Genomic DNA, 20322 nt, shown 5'->3' with positions numbered 1-20322 from the left:
AGGAAATCGAGTATGGCTACAGTTACACGGACGAGGGGTGCTCCTGTGGGGGCAGTGTGGACGTGGAAAGTTTAATCAGTGCTAGTTCGGAAGGTGTGGGTCGCGATAGTCCGTTATACGCGAATTTAAGGGATAACGACGCATATGCGATACCGCCTGATGTGATATTTTGGAAGAATCAGCTTCTTGATCCGTTTTGTAATGAGGATGAAGAGGATGAGGTGAGTTTTATGTCATAAAATTTCAATTGGTACGAGTCGATCTATATGTAGAGTATTATACGTTTTCAAATAAGTTTTATTTTTCAAATTCGTGAGATGTTTAATTTATGAGTGCTTCTCATAAGTGTTGTAGGAAAATAATAATTAAAATGAATATTTACAAGTCACGTCAAACACCATCGAATCCGTAAGCAAACACAGTCTATGTTCCTTGCTGATATATAATCTAATCTAGCTTTACATAAGTTAGAGTTATGAGAATGGACTCAGTAAATGATGAGTTTATACGTAACATACGCACATCCAATCAATTTTTACATTAGTTAAGATAAGCCGTATTTGATATTAGAATGGCTTGGTAATGAATTTAATACAAAATTTGCGATTAGCATTGCAGTGGCAGACGCACCATTGCAGTGACTAAGATATGTACAGGAGTTTGGCGCCATTTCCATCTGTCGTATATATGAAAACTTAAAGGATCGCTTCATTACGTCAGAGTATATTGCAAGGAATGTATGTAAAAGATAACGCAGTGTTTGTTAAAGGCGATTGCTTGTTTTGCGTATAATGCAATAGTGTTCAATTATTTAATTGCTGTCGTTAACGTTAATGAATAGATAAGCAGATATTGAAGGTGTAATTGACTCTTAGTAAAACCCTAAACATGTTATTAAGTATTTTTAATTGAAATTCCCAAAATTATCTTCTTATTTCATAATTTTTAAACGTTATTTGATATAAGACACCTAGGTGAGCCGGGCAATGTTCATATGTTATCTCTATCTGCGCCTTGCGGTTTCACCCGTGTATAGCTGTATCCTGTAGGCATATCGGGATAAAAATTTGCCCATGTGATATTCCAGTTGTCCAGATATCTACGTACCAAATTTCATTGCAATCGGTTCAGTAGTTTACATACACTTACACATACATCCATCCTCACATACTTTCGCATTTATAATATTAGTAGGATATAGGCCTTAGGAGAATAAATCTTTCCAACAAATAAGACCTGGGGGGGAGAGAAGCACCACTCCAGATGCTAAAATGGGATCAAGTGACAATAATTTCCAATCAAACACAAAAAGAATCACGTCAATAAGTCAAAAACACACGAATTTAACGAGTAACAAAAAAGATACAGATGATTTATGAACCTCTTTCATTTATAAATAATTTTTCAAACCTACCAAACAAACAGCAATTGCATTAAAATCGGTCAATCACAGGGACATTGTACAAACAGCGTGGCACGATAGTTTTACATATAAATAAATTTCAAATAATAAAATATCTGGTAGAGAGAAAACTTGATATAATGTTGACATCACTCAAATGGTCTAATGTTGGGACTGCGACGCCCATAATGGATAACCAATTAATATTCTAACAAAATACCATTACCATACGCGGTGTAACGAGGCTAGAGCCAATTATAATAAAAATATAGTCTCTATATTCAATTGTTGCGATTTAAATGTGCCAGCTTGTGGTTAAAATTTTCGTTTTTAACTGTGTGTAAAATGAATTCGCATTATGCTATTTCAAACTAAGATTTTACTTAGTATTTCTATACAAATATCAATTGTATTTATTTACATTCATGCGTATTCAAATGCTGCATTTCCAAGAGAATTATGTAAACCGTAAAAGTTCAAATATCAACCCATTGTTACCTGTGTGAGGTAATTTGGCTCGTCTCTTTCTTACCCCGTACGTGAGAAAGAGATGGGCATGGCATGCATTGTCTCAGGTTATCGGTTCTCGTTATAGCGAGCGAGAGGGTGATGGTAGAAAGTTTTGAATGAGTTTTATAGGCGCGTAGAGTCCATTCAGTTCTTGGTATTATTTGACGAATTCCCGCGACGGTATTTGTGTTCTATTCTGACTGCTGTGTGATTTAAATACACAATAATATATGATTATATTGTTCATAAAGCTAACGATGAAAGTGTAAGTTCCATTGCATTGTTTATTAAAATGTAGAAATACGCATTAAAATATGACAAAGATGAATTTTATTACATACTAGCAAACCCGGCGAACTCCGTTTCGCCACCAGATTGCTTCGTTTTTCCCGCTTTTGTGTTGAAATTTTTCCTGAATTTTCTTTGCTATAAACCTCACGGAGCCCGAGACCTTTCCAACGAATGCAAAACCGTGGAAAACGGTTCGTGCGTTTTGGAGTTATAGCGTCAGGAAGGAAAACCCGACTTATTTTTATATAGTAGATTATTACATATTTAATTATTACAAGTTCATTTTAACACAACTACAACAAACAATGTCTGTGAATACTTAACACGTTTCCTTCATTAGAAGGACGTAATAAATATTTGATGGTAGCTGACACTGTTAAAAGGAAATGAAATGATATGAAATTCTTTATTGCTTATAAAAAAAAAAGAAAGAAACACTGAACATAACATTAAAAGTAAGCAAAAGGCGGCCTTATCGCTAGGTAGCGATCTCTACCACGCTACCCTTAAAGTAACAAGAAAAAAAATATACAAAATAGTGGGTGAGCAAAAATAAGGCAATTAAGAAAATAATTCGAGGATAGCATGGTATTGAAATATATACATATTATATACATACATACATACGTACATAATTTAACATATAAGTATATACAAACAGATTTATAATTAGTGAAACGTATTTATGACTAATTTTTGTTTGTAGTACAGATTTATGTAAACAAAACTACAAGTTATGAAATAATTAGGTGTTCGTTAATGACTAATTCCTGATTACATTACGTGTAATTTAAATGATTCATGATTATAATTTAATCCTCTACATAAAATTGAATCCCTATTTTCCTTAGTAATAGTATCGGGCATGAGCTGCTGGACCAATTTTGCTATTTTTGTGTCAGTAGTAGAATCTTTATTGTGGGAATCGAGTATACTTCGACGCGAATTGGGCCAGCTCGCACCGGGAAAGTACCACACCCCCACAAAAAACCGGCGTGAAATAATAGCTTGCTATTGTATTTCGTACGGTGAGTGGGGGAACCGGAGGCCTATTTCCTTCTCCTAGCCCTTCCCAGTCCATTCCTTTTTTCCATTCATCAATCCTTTTCTTATCCCTTATCCCTTAAAAGCGGGCAGCGCATTCTCAGTGGTCTGAGCTTCTGCGAATGTTCATGGGCGGTGGTGATCGTTTACCATCAGGCGAACCACCAGCTCAGTTGCTCGCTATGACATAAAAATAATCTTCCGAAACAAGAACATATATCATACATGACATCGTCTGTGAGGTCAACTAGTTGAAATATATTCTTTGAGAGTATATTTCAACTTACTTTTTCTCAAGATATTGAAATGATTATTTCTATTTTGACTGAAAATTATAATTCAACAGCGAAATTTCTGAACACTTAACATCTTTACATAAGATTTAATACATCGCGTGAATACGAAAATGTTTACACAATCATTGTTTTTCAAAACGACGAAAAAAGTTTTTAGTCCAATGCAATTAATTTTCGGTTCATTAAACACTAACATATCTGCCGATAATTGCGACATTCATGATAAGTTTTTATTGCATGCTCATTGGAAACTGGTATTTCTTGTTATTGCATATTCCCTTGTATTCTACAGATTCCATTGTTGACTACTTTTTATATTTGTGGTCCGAGGACAGACCCCGGTTGACTCCCAAATTTATGACTATTTTTTTTTATATTTTTATAAATTATTTCGGGGTTTTCGTTGGAAGACGTTATTGCTATAAGTAATTTAATGTATTATTAAAAATGAAGACTACGTTATACGTACTATTGCAAGAAATACAAATTCATCAAATGTGTTTAGAAATATTATCACAGAATATCACATATTTATTCTCCGTTTTTAATAAAATAATTATGTATTATTTATTGATTCAGATGAGTTATTACTTATTACCGTAAATGTCTTTTTTTATCTGCCACAGATAATGCAAGATATATCGAATTGGGGTCAAACGTTCTTTTTTGAACTTCTTCATCATGCTTATCGCTCTTTATGAGACAAATATTATTATTTAACGAAAGTCACTTAAACGGATTAAAAATACTATTTATAACTACTTTAGTTTATTCAAACTTACTGAAAGTAGTGTTATTTATACGGTTTGTATCTTACTAGCTGCGCTCACTTTCAGCCGCATTAGTGCGTATCCCGTAGGAATATCGGGATAAAAAGTGGCCTGCAATCGGCTTAGTAGTTTTTGCGTGAAAGAGAAACAAACACACACACATCTTTACAAAATTTCACATTTATAATATTCAATAGGAAGAGCATAAATTTACTTGTTAAAGTGTATAACGTTAGATCAAATGATGTGTGGTGCGTGCCATTTATTATATTTGCAATTTCAATTATAATGTATACAATAAACCAAATGCAAAAACAAATATTATGATCATGATTCTGTACCAACCGTCAGTTTTATTTTTTCAGCATTTTGGCTCTTTCAAATAGCTTAAATAGCTTTATTCCCGATATTGTAATTACATAGAGATAAAAAATATGTTATTCATAAATAGCTTATTAAATTTCAATCTACATATTTCACCTCTTTAATATTAGTATTATTCAAGTATAGTTTTTTCAAAGACTCTATGGAACCAATAAAACCACAGATCCCTAATGCTTGATGACGAGACCAATTACATGGCGAGCCAATTATTACGTGAAAAAACTCTTTATTCAGAACAATTATGCATTACTGATTCAATTATAAACGATTACAGATAATTTGCTTTGCTTGTTAACAAAAAAAAAGGCTCAGAATTCGCTGGAGACTATTTTTACGAAAATTCTTCTATCGTTTCTCAGCTTTAACAGATAAAAAAGTCTTTTGATAGCAATTATATACTTGGACAGTATTCAGTCCTTTTCTTCTCTCCAATTGTCAATCGTTTCTTTTTCCCTTATCCCTTAATAACGGGAAGTGTATCTCCAGAGGCATTACATCTACGAATATTCATGGGCGGTGGTGATCGCTTATCATCAGACGAACCACCAGCTCAGTTGCCCGCTATGACATAAAAAAGAACGTAGGAGATGGTCACAACATCAGAACTTGGTGGTATACCATGACGTCGTAAAGCAGGAGTAATTTCAGTATGGAAAAAGATTGATAGGATTCAAAATTCTTTAACTAGACACACTTGAAACGATTTAGAATTTTTATTAACATTAATCACTGAAGTAACTATAAATTGATAAAACGGAAGATCAAAATGCTTTAAGAAGAAAGTTTTCTAGTTTATTTGCTCTTCATTCTATGTAACTGTATTTAGTTACAGTAAATGAAATAATTTTGGCAAAATACCATGTTAAATAGTCAAGCAATTCAACTCTGGAGATATTCTTATAACCATAGAGCGGACTTTTAATTTTATTTATTTTTTCTTCATTAGTATGTAAATAGTTATGTTGAAGAATGTGTAAAAGTTCCAAAGTATTCTGAATGCAATTGGCGGCCTTATGGCTATAAACTACATCTTCTTTATTTTACTCGCTTAATCAATATTAATTCATTTCTCATACACGACGTTGTATTTTATCCTTTTTTCATCGTTCACAAAAATTTGCCAATCAACAGATGTCTTCCCTGTGTTAGAATTTATTAAAATTAGTTACAACAATCTGGAGAAATGCTTGCCGTTATTTCCTACATACATTCTAATTTATTATAGTAGGAATACCATAATAAAGATAATTAAACTATCAAGAAAGGTTTAAATAAAAGTTTCTATAAGTGTTTGGCCATCTGTTTAAGTGTTATCGACTATTAAAGCGATGTGTGGGAATCAATGTACTATCAATAAAATAATTGATATATATGGAATTATTATAAAAACTATAACGCGTTTTATTCATGAGTTTTTACTTTTACCCGTTGCGTGTCAATTACATGATTTAATTGGATTGACAGTTTCAATTATTGATGGATTGTTTACCTAAGTCTGCAATTACCATTATTAATTATAAGTTCAATAACCCCTTGTTATTGTAGTGTTAGTGTTATATAGGTATATTATATGTAAACAATACACACACATATACACCTAGAGCTTTGTTTAAAGATAAATGTTTAGGTTAATTTTTTTTTTAAATTTAGGTTAGCTTATGACGTCACAATCATCCGTCCGATGAAAAACGAACAGAGAATCGAAATATTCTGCGATCAAAAAGTTATAATACTTGAAATCCAATGCATAAGAAAATTACAAAAAAATTATACATCATAAAATGTCGTTAAATTATTTACGGTTTCAAATTTTGAAATGACGTCAGAATTCAGTATTCGTAACGGGTGACTAATTAATTTTTATTTATCTTTTGAACTGTCAAATTGATTTTAATTTTACGTACGAAATAACTTTAACACATTGCAGTTGTAGAATTTAGGGATTTACGTAATTGTTGCTTTATCATTTAATTTAAAAAAATTTAGACATGACAATATACATTATGTACTCCTCTTTCATATAAGGTTCTCCTGAGCCCCATAATAAAAAGAGTCGGATAAATTCTATGATACTCTACAGAGTTCCTTGCCGCCTCTTCTCTGTAGAAACTGCTTTCCGAACCGGCGGTAAATGATAAAACTGCTATGATTTAGCCATCTATCTATGAATATTTGCAGTTTTTCAAGACGCAGTGACGTAAAAGTCAGTTCTCATTGGACTTTGGTGGTTTATTATCGTTACCATACGTCATAGTATGACACATCGTTGTTATCTATTCCGTTAGAATTATAACATGAGCAGTGGTGGCTCAGTGGTGAGCACCTCGGACCTCAAAATTGATTAGTCGGGGTTCGAGACCAGGCGGGCGTGCAGGAAATAAATTGATTTTTCAATTTATCGGCACATGTGGATAAAATTACTGGTCGATATGGTGAAGGAAAACATTGTGAGGAAACCGGCATATCCGAGAATTAAAAGTTCGACGACATGTGACATCTGCCACCCGGCACTTGGCCAGCGTGGTGGATTATGGCCTGAACCCTCATAGGACGCCCGTGTCCCTGCAGTGGGAACATATATGGGCTGATGATGATTATAACATGAGAAGTAATTTTATCTGTATCCCATTCTATAGATTTTATAAAACCCTTTCTCAATAATGAGGCAATACTTATTTAAGGACAACTATTTATTCGTAAGCTGTTTGCAAATATTGAACATAAATAACTGTTATGTATAAATTTTGGATTTCCCCCTTAGTCGGCCGAGTACAATGATTTTCCCTAAGATTGTATTTTAATCCGGTTTGACTCATTAGATCTCAAGGAATTATTATTGTCCGTAGAAATTATTTTGACGATAATCCTGCATCACGCTATGGAAGTTTTTTATTTCTTACATATATACCGATTACATGATCTTCTATCCTTATTGATTGAGAGGGTATTGTCATTGGATTCTTGTACGTATTTATTTTAGGGCCAATTTGGCTGAGTTTTAAGGGCTGTCGCTCCGATAGTTTTAAGAATATGAAATGTCTTCCAGGCAGGCTAGCACAAACAAATGCTAGTCTAGCCTGCTAGGCGTGTCAAAAACGAATCCAATAAGCACCCGTAGCACCCGTATGCAGAACGGTGGGACACAGATTGAAACCAAGCTAAGTTTAGTTAAAAAATAACTGTGTTTAGTTTCAACTACGTCGAATATTAGCTATTTTACATTAAACTAGTTGTGACTACCTTTTGTTTTTGTTTTTACTATCTTGTAGAATTATCGATTTCATTTATACATATAACCTACATGATTACGTATTAGGTTTTTAGTAATATGCCTTAGATATGTTATATATATTATAGACAATAATTTACTTCAGTTATCAGCAATGAAAATAAACATTTAATATGTAGCGGAATTGATGATAAAAATATGGGTATAATTATTTTTGTGGCTGGCAACCTTGACATTTGTGCACCACATGCATCGTTTCGCTGATTAGCGGTTCCAGGAAAATATATTTTTTACTCATTTTTGCGGATGCTAATTAATTTAAATGCCCAAATATTTATCATACACTAGCGGTCCGCCCCGGATTCGCCCGTGGTACATATATAGCTTATAGCCTTCCTCGATAAATGGGCTATCTAACACGGAAAAAATTTTTCAAATCGGACCTCTAGTTCCTGAGATTGGTGCGTTCAAACAAACAAACAAACTCTTCAGCTTTATAATATTAAGTAAAGATAATGAAAGAAAAATAAATGTATCGAGAAAGCGATAAATGTATTTATGAAGCAGTTTCATAAAACAGCATTATTATTAACTAGCTGCGCCTCGTGGTTTCACCCGCGTAAGTCCGTATCCCGTAGGAATATCGGGATAAAAAGTTGTCTTTATGTTATTTCAGTTGTCCAGCTATCTAATTACCAAATTTAATTGCAATCGATTCAGTACTTTTTACGTGAAGGAGCAACAAACACACACACATCCTTACAAACTTTCGCATTTATAATATTATTGTAGGATAGGAAATAACCTATCCTACTAACATATAATATATAATAATATTATATTATTAAGTAGGATTTCACGGAAATTCAATAGTTTTGCCTAAAATAAAACTATATTTATTTACCTGCACTATAGGACCTTTCCTTATTACATCCTCCTAATATCAGAAATGAATGTATAAACGTAAATGATTCACATAATAATTTATTAAAAGATGACGTTAGACATACCGGCGCGAACGCCCGCAACGGCGCGACCATAAATGGTAGTGTTGAGTTGAATCACACCTGATTATACAATTGAATATCGAATCACTTGCGTACTTGGTGAGTGACTGCATATTTCATATACTGATTAGCGATTACTCTTTAAAACAATTGTTGAATACATGTTGATGCGCGCGACTTCGTCTGTGAATCCTACTTATATTATAATTCTGTCCTTCCTACTATAATCTTATCTTACTAATATTATAAATGCGAAAGTTTGTAAGGATGTGTGTGTTTGTTGCTCTTTCACGCAAAAACAACTGAACCAATTGCAATGAAATTTGGTACGTAGACAGCTGGACAACTGAAATAACATATAGGCAACTTTTTATCCTACCTACGGGATATGAACTTATGCGGGTTAAACCGCGGTGCGCAGCTAGTAAAGAATAATTAAACCAACAACGCATAAAGAACAATAGTTCTGCATAAATCGATATATGTAAATTTAAATTTAAATGAATTAAAATCTAATTCAGGTCATACTTACTTGTCGAAGTAACGAAATATTGAAATATTTATTACTTCCTCCACACTACTGTTTGAACGACGTTTTATTAATAAGCATGTTGAATAATAAATCCTTTTAAATTATTTTACTATTGTTATTTTCGTATACAACAACTTTCGTAACTAGAATGTTAAACAGACCATCCTGTTTACATAAATAAGTGTTAAAATAACAACTTACCTTGTAGACCACCAATAGTAAATACAAATCGAATTTATATTTCGTTGCATAGAACGAATACTCGTAAAAGTAACATAAACTTTCGAATCTAGGTTAGTTTTATTGCTCCATTATTACACCACATCACTATCTATTTTATTGAGAGCCCAATTGTAAAGAACTCCATTGACCCGAAATGAAATTTTAGAAAAAAAAAAACAACTGTCACACTGACATGACAAAAGTTTTGGCGGGAGTTTTGTCAATGAAATTTTAACACTAAATATTGGAATGAAAAGATGTTCTTTTGCTTTTTTATTGGTAAAAAAGTACGTTCCAGTTATAATTATGATTAGGTGTATCGTTAATAAATGAGAAATTCTTCACTAATATACCTTATACGTAATAAAAGCGAGTTTTACGTTAAAAAATTAACAGTTTACACGAACGAATGACTGTTCTATTTCAAGTTTGTACAAAATATATCATTAAATTCCGATCGCTGTATTCATCGTTAAAATTTTATCACCACACAAAAATGGAGAGTAAATCTATAGACGATTTCATAAATATTATCTTAAACGCGGCCGTCATATTTTTGTCTAATAAAAATAGAACTTCCTGCCTTGCAGCATAATACAAGCCTACTATAGGAACTCGATTTAACCATATTTCGAGTTTCGTTTCTGTTCATGTAATTAATTAGTTACTGAGTGCATTTGATATTTATAATTATGGTTATGTTGACTAAAGCTGCGTTCTAATTTTAATAAAACTGGTAGATATATTTTACATTTCAGTATAACAATGGTTCATTGATATTGGCAGCTGAATAAAATCATTAAACAAATAATAAATCTAGTTAACAAAAAACAAACTTATCATAACCAAGTGTTACAATACATTATAAATAATGACCATTTATGAATAAATAAAAATTTAATATTTACAGAAGACAAACCTTATAATCACAACATTTAATATATCAGCTAAAAAGCTATCGACAATAAATTGACTACAAGCCGATACGAATTCATCACGAACCCACGACTCCACACACATTCTGGTTCCAACAGTAGAAAGGTCAGCGAAATAGGTTGTTGTACCTTGAACGTAAACAAACGAACAGCATTGACTCACAGTACACTATGGATCCGTTATCTGTTAGATAAATGAACGTGATAATGAAATTAGGAATGTGTTTACTGGTTATTGTAGTTTTGGATATCCTACTAATTTAGAAATTTGGTGCGATGTATTCTAAACGGGAAATATTCTGTAACTAGCTGCGCCCGGCGGTTTCACCCGCGTAAGTCCGTATCCCGTTGGAATATCGGGATAAAAGTTGCTTATATGTTATTCAAGTTGTCCAGCTGTCTACGTACCAAATTGCAATCGGTTCAGCGGTTTTTGCGTGAAAGAGAAACAAACATACACACATCCTTACAAACTTTCGCATTTATAATATTAGTAGAACAGGATTCTCTTATTATTATCCTAGGTTCCCGTGAAACAGTATTTCTTTGCGTTATATGTACATTCGTGCATTAATTCACAGACAATAACGTTAATAACATAAATATATTTTTAATAATCTACAGATAATTAATTATTTATCTATACCAACCGTGGTTGATGAGTGGGCGCCTTTAAAGGTCACACACTCACAAATTTCAGTCGAAAGAATGACTAACGTTGTGACGTGATCAGCTGACTATGATCTGCATACTTAATTGATATCAAGTTATGTCTGTGTGTTGATGAATTCATCTCATCTCCCTTAATATCTCTAAAAATACATAACTTTCTTTTCTTTCACCATCATCATCAGCCATTAGCCTCCTATGAGGGTTCAGGCCATAACCCAGCATTTTTAAATTTCTTTGCAAAAATGAAAAACACAATGGAAAATAAAAATTTTATTACTTATCTGACTTTTTCGTGAACGTTTTACGGACTTACGCGGTTGAAACCGCGGGGTGTAGGTAGTAATATAAAAATTTACGTTTTAATAATAATTCGATTATTATTTCTCATAGCATTTAACTATTTCCAATTTTTCTTATAAAACTCACCGAGTGTTATCTTTATTGTTATTATTTCTTAGAATGTATGTAAGAAGAAATGACGTCACAAACTCTATGAGTAGGTACTAATGATGCTCTTAGCATTCTTCTAATAAATAAATTATCTTATGCATTCCGGTATTTTTTAAATACGACTCAATTTTTTTTTCTTTTATTTACTACTTTTTATTTATGGCAATTAATAATGACAATCAATGAATAATTTTACTTTTATAATATATATCATATTCAAAACATCATAATACAAACCGTTTCAATACTTTTTTTTTGAAAACGAAAGAAATATGTTGACATCTTAAAGAATTTTCCATAAAAATATAAATAGCGAAGGCTTTTTCGTCAGTTTAATACTTCGAGATATTAATACATATAAATAAATAAATTTCAATTATAAATAAATAAATTTTTCACTTGAAAACAACTATTAAGAAAGCGAAATGCATAGCAAATTAACTCCTTTCCACGATTAATTTATTGTCACTAATTACGTGTAATTGTGCCCATATCCGGGGCGCTCTCTTTCGCACTTGCACAAAACACATACATCAAAACGAGATAGCATGCACATGAATGAATCGTTCATTCACTTTGACTTTGAGGTCAAATGGTTGATTCACTGATAAATTAGGACCAACTGTGGCCAATTGATGCATAGACGTGCAGTTACATTATCTGTATCGTGAAGATTCAATATTGGGACAAATGATGTTGAAATTAACATAAAGATAGCAGCTACAGTCTAAAGATAAAAATACACTAAGATACGGAATTCTCTATCACTTTTTTTAGTACCAATTACTTACCTTAGCTCTAATTGTTTTTCTGACATTTATTAAGTTTTAATTTAAGCTATAAACTGTTTTTAAACATTGGAAATAGATATTTAAAATATTTCAATCATTGTTAGAAGTTAAAAAAAGTATATATATATACAAGAACTGGCCAGTTATAATTATGGTACGTACACTAAAAAAAAAAAAAAGAAATATTCTGGAATCATTATTCAAATCGCTGGAATTGTAATAGAATATTTCGTCTACGGACATTGCGGAAAGGAAACAAAAAAGGTATTACGCTAGTAGTAAGTAGTTACAAATAGAATTTAGTCAATATTTAATTAGTACATATTTGTTTCTATCTTCTTGTAGGTGAACATACACAGTATTGCTGCATACCAATTACATGTTTTACATACTGCTTACATATTATTCCGTTTTACTTTTTTTTCTAATTGCAGCAATCAATATTGTTTTTGACTTTCCCTGTCAACGCAGTTATCTCTAGGAAGGTGGTAATTTCCGTATCGATTATATGTAAAATAATGGAAAATAGATTCCTATGTCAATTACCATAGCGTCTAACGAGGCGTGACTGTGTAGGAAATCTAGCGATTTTAATTTTAAATAGCTAGTATTCACACGAACACCACTTCATTAGGTTTATATTAGGGTCAAATAGACCCTGTTTACCAATATTACAAGCTAGTGCTGCGGCTTCACTCGCGTATCTATTAAGACATAAAACCTATTTATCAAAATTAAAAAAAAAAAAACAGATTACCAGTGTTGCTTGCTATAAAAAGGAAAAGGGACAGGATAAAGTTATGTTACGTCTTGGAGTATCTTAGCTCTCATAAAATATATCAAAAACAGTTTAGTTGTTACAAGCATGCTCATTTATTACATTTAATCATTACAACTCGAACAAGCCAACGACAATTATGGCCGTGCTATTGTATTGTTTGTGACTGTATGTTATTTTTATTGATTGATAGAATTACAATGAAAGACGGGATGGGTGTAGGAATACTTTATTTTTAAATCTGGTTCTTCATATGTAATGAATATTAAGTCTGGTCACACAATACGAAACTTCAACGATGATGAAGTGTCTGAGTTATATCAGCATACTATCTTTTGACCGCGGCTTCGTACGTACGTATTCGGAGTACTTAAATTTATTTTATTTATAAACCTATCGCTTGAATCACTTTATCTGTTAAGAAAACTATCGAAGTATAGCGACTTTGTTTTATACTATGTAGTGATAATATATATATATTTTTTTACATTCCAATAAAACCAGACCTAAATAAGATAAAAGTCAATATTTAACGTTACTTCTTTTAAATGTTGTATTGGATTTAGTGTCGTTTAAAACCTATAACAATGCTGAATTTGCTAACCCTACATAAACTTGAATCTCGCCATAATATACAGACAGATAAATAGAGAAGAAAAACAACTTTATACAACCACCGGCTAATAAATCCCTACAAATACCCTACTTACGTTTTAAACGCGTTGCTCTAGTACCGTCTGATAAATCCCCGCTAAAATTTTAAATGCGAAAGTAACTCTGTCTGTTTATCTGTATTTTTTTCACACGCCTAAATCAGATTTGACTTATAAAAACATTGGTACAAAGCCGGAGATCCAAGGAATGCCATAGGATAGTTTTTACCACGGAAATCACAAGGGGACGGGAGCTATTCGCGAAAAATCTGGGGACTGTCTTTTATTTGTCTTTGACACGGGCGAAACATAGTACATTCATCATCATCAGCCTATATATGTTCCCACTGCTGGGACACAGGCCTTCTATGAGGGTTCAGGCCATAATCCACCACGCTGGCCAAGTGCGGGTTGGTAGATGTCACAAGACGTCGAACTTTTTAATTCTCGGATACGCCGGTTTCCTCACAATGTTTTCCTTCACCGTTTCGAGCAGTGATGATGTTATCCACATGTGAAGATAAATTGAAATATCAATTTATTTCCTGCACCCTCGCCTGGTCTCAAACCCCGACTTATCGATTTTGACGTCCGAGGTGCTCACCACTGAGCCGCCACTGCTCATGTTATAATTCTAACGGAATAGATAACAACGATGTGCCATACTATGACGTATGGTAACGATAATAAACCACCAAAGTCCAATGAGAACTGACTTTTACGTCACTGCGTCTTGTAAAACTGCAAATATTCATAGATAGAGAGCTAAACCAGCTCTCCTTCTATAAAGTTAGTACATTATAAAGTAAGAAATGCATTTATTGTTTGCATTACAAACCAATGTTTGCACACAACTCTACCACACTCTGCATCATTGAATGAATCATTGACACGTCGCGAGTCGTGACTGATAATTCTCCTTGGCATCATTCTGAAGGCAGCTGCTTTGTGCTACTGCTTCTGTATTCATCTCAAGGATATGATTTACCTTTACTTCCATTATTCTAACCCTTTTTAAGCAAAGGGTTTACGTAAAATGTGATTTTAACAGATTTTCTCTGAATTTAGTTAATAACTCAGGTTTTTTCTGAAAATAACCATTCTTATAACGGATAGTATATAAATTATGTACCTATATATATGTATGTTTAAATAGATATCTAGTGCTTGTATGCTCTGCTATAATTTTATCTCATTTATAAAAAAAGATCTCAAGGCATATTCTTCTAAACAAAATATTTGAAACGTCTATCTCAATATTTTAGAAATGAATCTCAAACATTCATCTCTTAAGCAAAATTTCTATCATAATATATTGTAAAAGGTTATCATTTACTAGCGCCCCGCGGTTTCACTCGCGTAAGTCCGTATCCCGTAGGAATATCGGGATAAAAAGTTGCCTATATGTTATTCCAGTTGTCCTATCTAGCTATCCACGTACGTAATTTCATTGCAATCGGTTCAGTAGTTTTTGCGTGAAAGAGCAACAAACACACACACATCCTTACAAACTTTCGCATTTATAATATTAGTAGGATAGTATTTGCATAGAAATTGCAGCATCATACGATACATTTGAACCCGGAACTATATCACTTAATAAGCAGACAGCGTCACTGCATCCGGAATTGATTGTCATAAAATTATTCGTATGCTAGTCACGAATATGATTTATTGTCGATGTAGTAGTTGGAATACGCGCAGTCTGATTATGAGGTATCTATTTTTTTATATGAATATTACCAGCTGCGCTCCGCGGTATCAGCTACATAAGTCGGTTTCCCGTAGGAATATCGGGATAATATGGCCTGTATGTTATTCCAGTTGTCCAGCTGTCTACGTACCAAATTTCATTGCTATGGGTTCAGTAGTTTTTGCTTGAAAGAGCAACAAACATCCTTACAAACTTTCGCATTTATGATATTAGTAGGATAGTAAGATAATATTGTAACTGTAGTGTCACCAAGTAATTTATGAAACAGCGAAACATTGGACTAAAGATGTTTTATTGTCATTAACTACTTTACGTGCTCTATGTGTTTTATTAATACTACTAATATCCTACTATCCTACTCCTACTAATCCTACTATCCTACTTCCTACTTAATATTATAAATGCGAAAGTTTGTAAGGATGTGTGTGTGTTTGTTGCTCCATCACGCAAAAACTACTGAACCGATTGCAATGAAATTTGGTACGTAGACAGCTGGACAACTGGAATAACATATAAGTAACTTTTTATCCCGATATTCCTACGGGAACGCCTGTGAAACCGCGGGGCGAAGCTAGTATATTATATATCAACGATATACGAATAACTTATAAAAAGGAATTCTTACCCCTCTTTTAAAAGTTTTCAAAATTAATTAAGTACACTTTCCATACAAACCGATTTACAGATTCTTCATTAATTTTTTGCTTCTGCCTTATATTTATTAAAATTGCATTTGTAAAATCATGATGTGGAAACCTAAAACAATAAACCTATTATCTAACAAAGAGGAAAGATGGATATGTAAGTCTATTTGTAAGGTTTTCACAGAAAAACTACTGAACCGATTTCAAAATTTATTTCTCCATTACAAAGCTGCAACTTTACTGAGTCACATATCCTATATAATATATACCACGGGCAAAACCAGGATGAACAGCTACTAATATATATCCAGTAAAATCCAGTTAAACACGCGGAAATATGGTAATAGTACATCAACACAGACTATCATTGATGAAGGTATAACGTTACATCGCAAATTGACTTCCTTCACGGCGATCTCGGATTTCAGGCGCCGGAACATCCTACGGTGGTGGTATCTGTTACAAAATCTATGCAAACAAATTAATATTTTAAATCTTCTATATTGGTAATTTATCACTGCAATCTTAGGACGAATGTTATCTTTTATCTTTAAACGAGCAATTCTTGTATATATATATAATAGTAGGGGAGCCCAAGATGCTAAATGTGTATTTACTCGAGCGTTTCAGAAACCTATTGGTATTCGCAGATTATGCGATAGCAAGAAAAAAAGTCCTATAGTGTTTTCAATTTTAGCGATGGGAAAAGGTTTTTGATTTTTTTTTAATTATAAAAGAAATCGGGGCTGTGGAAATACTCAAGCACATTAGATTTTGATATTTTGAATGCTCTGGCATATCATTGAAGTAAAATATAACTTATTCTTACGATTTATGTGGTAATTTCGTGGCTACGAATAAAAGGTAAAATATAAAAAAAATATGACTCGAGCGCGTCAGATAAAGATATTACGGGTTATTTACAACATAAAATATCCAAATTTCGCTAATCTGACAATTTGAGCGTAACCTTAGAGAATTATCGATATTTTTTAATTTCTTGCGGCTCCTGTGAGCGCACCCACCAATATCAACTGCTCATACTTTCTGGAGGTACTTAGTAATAGGTAAGGTATCTTCCCTTATAATAATCTGACGCGCTCGAGTACATCCCAAAATCCCCTCTTGGGCTCCCCTACTATAATTGGAATCTCGGAATCGGCTCCAACGATTTTCATGAAATTTAGTATATAGGGGGTTTCGGGGGCGATAAATCGATCTAGCTAGGATTTTTTTTTATAAAATGTCATATTCGTGTTTTATCGACTTAAACTTTTTTAACAAATAGGAGGCGTTTGAGTAGTCCCAATTTATTATGACTCTTCCGGTCATCAAGGTTCTATTAATAAAATGTTACCATTATTTCAAAAGAAGAATGTTTTTGAAAATTGCGATTGAGTTAAAGTAAGATAATTAAATAGTGCAAAATCTTATAATAGGTGAATGTGAACGTATTCGTCTTTCTTTTTTTTAATAAAACCTCTGTTATAACATAAGACTACAGATTTCTTTGTATTTGCGTCAAAAGAACTTCCTTTGTATTTTTATGTACATACCTTTTACCATCATACTTACACGATTTGTATAATAGGTACATATTTCCCTAAAAATATTAACAAATTGTTTCTTTTTTACAGTGGATAACCCCAGAGGAGTGTGAAGTGTACACACGGGAGCGGAGGCCGCCCCTCGTGATACCTCGCATCACGCAGTACCGCCCGCCCAGGCGGGATCAGCGGATACATTACCCCGAGGTATGGCAACATTTCATTGAATATCTGTCAATGTCAGAAAATTATTTTGATTAAATTATCTATCCGGAAGTTTCGTTTAAATATAATTTATTACTATACTGCTCCTGGTAAGAAAAATCAAAACATACCGCCTATATATACCAATCTAAAATCCAATACTAAAACTATAATTTAAATAAAATGAAACCTACGTGCATCCACAGCCGTCCACAGCGTAACAAAAATAGGCAGCCATTTGCAAACTATAGTTAAACGAATGATTTAAATTTTCGCGCCAAAACCGTGTGCTAATATAGGCTAATTATTCGCGACTACAATGTGCGCTTTCAAGATGGCGGCCGCGCATCCGGCGTATCGTTGAATGGATTGATGAGAATTTTAATGTGAGAACCGTTCATTGAAATTTGTGTGCGGCCATTTTGTTTTAAACATTATAATTAACTGTTTAATTAAAGATCTCGTCAATGCGGTTGAAAGGAAGGAGCAAAAATTTTTTAGCCTGGCAACAGCAGATTGATGACGTAATTGCTATGAAACAAAATGGATCAGAGAAACAGGCAAAGAGTAAATTAATATACATGGTGTGAAATGGATTCATATTTGAATATTTCTTGAGACTTCAATAATTTCGAGTTTCTCTTTGTCATAAAATAAATCAGTTACTAATCAGAGTGGCTAAGTTAGATTAATCCTTGTTCTTACTGTTCCTCCCTAGCCGATTTCGCTTTGTGCTGTTCTGATTGTAATGATGTAATTATAAATCGACACGTGTATAGACTATATCAGTATGTATTTAAAATGTGTATAACCTTTTACTTCATCATCATCAGCCCATACATGCTCCCACTGCTGGGACACAGGCCTCCTATGAGGGTTCAGGCCATAATCCACAACGCTGGCCAAGTGCGGGTTGGTAGATGTCACATGTCGTCGAACTTTTGATTCTTAGTCATGCCATTTTCCTTCCCCGTTTTAATTATCTTCTACTTACTGGCTCCCTAACCTAACCAATTTTGTTGTTCTTGAGGGTTGAGATAAATGTAACCTTTATGAAGCTACGTTTTCTTGGGGCTTAAAAGGATTAAATTAAAGGATGATAGTTAAAATTCCCACGTATGTCTGTAGCATAACAAAGTATAAGTTATAAGACCGTGATAAAGTCAATGAAAGAAAACCCGCGGGCAGGAAGCTAACTAGAGCTATAAGTAAAGAATACAATGTAAAATAGTGTATAATTCTGAAGAAACTAAATAGCATTCAATATACGTTCTCAATACTCATTTAAATAGATAACGCACGCGTGACTCAATGCTGATTAGAGAATTTTGCACCCATTTACCTTTACCGCAAAAGCTATTATAATGTTATATTGTGGCAATAATAATAACTAGCGATGATCCGCGGCCCTGTTTGCGTTTAGCTTGGATTTACCTCGAAACTGTCTGGACGAGATAGTATGTAGCACTTGATGTAGAATCCTACTTTTATAAATCATTTGTGTAGGGTCCGTAATGGCTGACATCATCATCATCTTCAGCCCACTGCATTCTATGAGGGTTCAGGCCATAATCTACCATGCTGACCAAGTGGGGGGTGGGGACCTGATGTCACATGACGTCGAACTTTCAAGCTTTTGTAAAAATAATTTACTTGATTCGCGAACATGCTGGTCTTCCTTCGCTATTTCTAACAATGGTTATCTGAATTACTTGCAGATAAACAGAAAAAATGTATGTCTTGCACGCTCGCCTGGTCTCAAACCCCCGTCTTTTAGATAGGAGCCCGAGATTCTAACCACCATCATTGCATTACATGTATATTTCAGTATTCATACGATTGGAGTTAAAATTTGTATGGAGATTCCATAAAATACTATAGTAATTTTGTACCCGAGGGGCAAGGCAAGGATCTTGCTTAAATATGGATGCTTTCTTAGATGTCATTGTAATTTATGAGAAAGAATCTGACATAGTTTTAATCTATAGTAAAATGATGCTAGGAAGCCTTTCTATACGAAAGTGTGTAGTTTTCCTAAATTATGCATATTATCATTAATATATAATAGTATTATGATTAGACTGTAAAGGCCTAATGATTTACTTTTAATACTGACAATAAATAAGAAAGCAAACGATAGCTCGATTACAGAAAAACATTATTTGCCAATTAAAATAGCTGATATATACATATATTAAAATAGCTTATATCTACACTAATATTATAAAGAGGAAAACTTTGTTTGTT

At 33.2% G+C, this 20322-nt stretch overlaps 1 protein-coding gene across 2 annotated transcripts in view; it reads left to right on the top strand.

The window, feature by feature from the left end:
* The window catches only part of LOC119834944 (rho GTPase-activating protein 15-like), a 66059-nt gene that overhangs the window by 32525 nt on the left and 13212 nt on the right, over positions 1 to 20322 (top strand). The window contains exons 2-3 of one of the 2 annotated variants that reach the window (XM_038359510.1): positions 1 to 221; positions 17962 to 18078. The exon at positions 1 to 221 is cut by the window's left edge and continues 17 nt beyond it. In XM_038359510.1, coding sequence (XP_038215438.1) covers positions 1 to 221; positions 17962 to 18078 — 338 coding nt within the window. The remainder of the gene's footprint in view (positions 222 to 17961; positions 18079 to 20322) is intronic. The other variant, XM_038359502.1, reaches the window with a different exon arrangement.

This window comes from Zerene cesonia, chromosome 2 (genome assembly GCF_012273895.1).
Source record: "Zerene cesonia ecotype Mississippi chromosome 2, Zerene_cesonia_1.1, whole genome shotgun sequence".
Classification (NCBI taxonomy): domain Eukaryota; kingdom Metazoa; phylum Arthropoda; class Insecta; order Lepidoptera; family Pieridae; genus Zerene; species Zerene cesonia.
The sequence above is the reverse complement of the archived record's forward strand: the minus strand, read 5'-3'. Positions and strand labels throughout refer to the sequence as shown.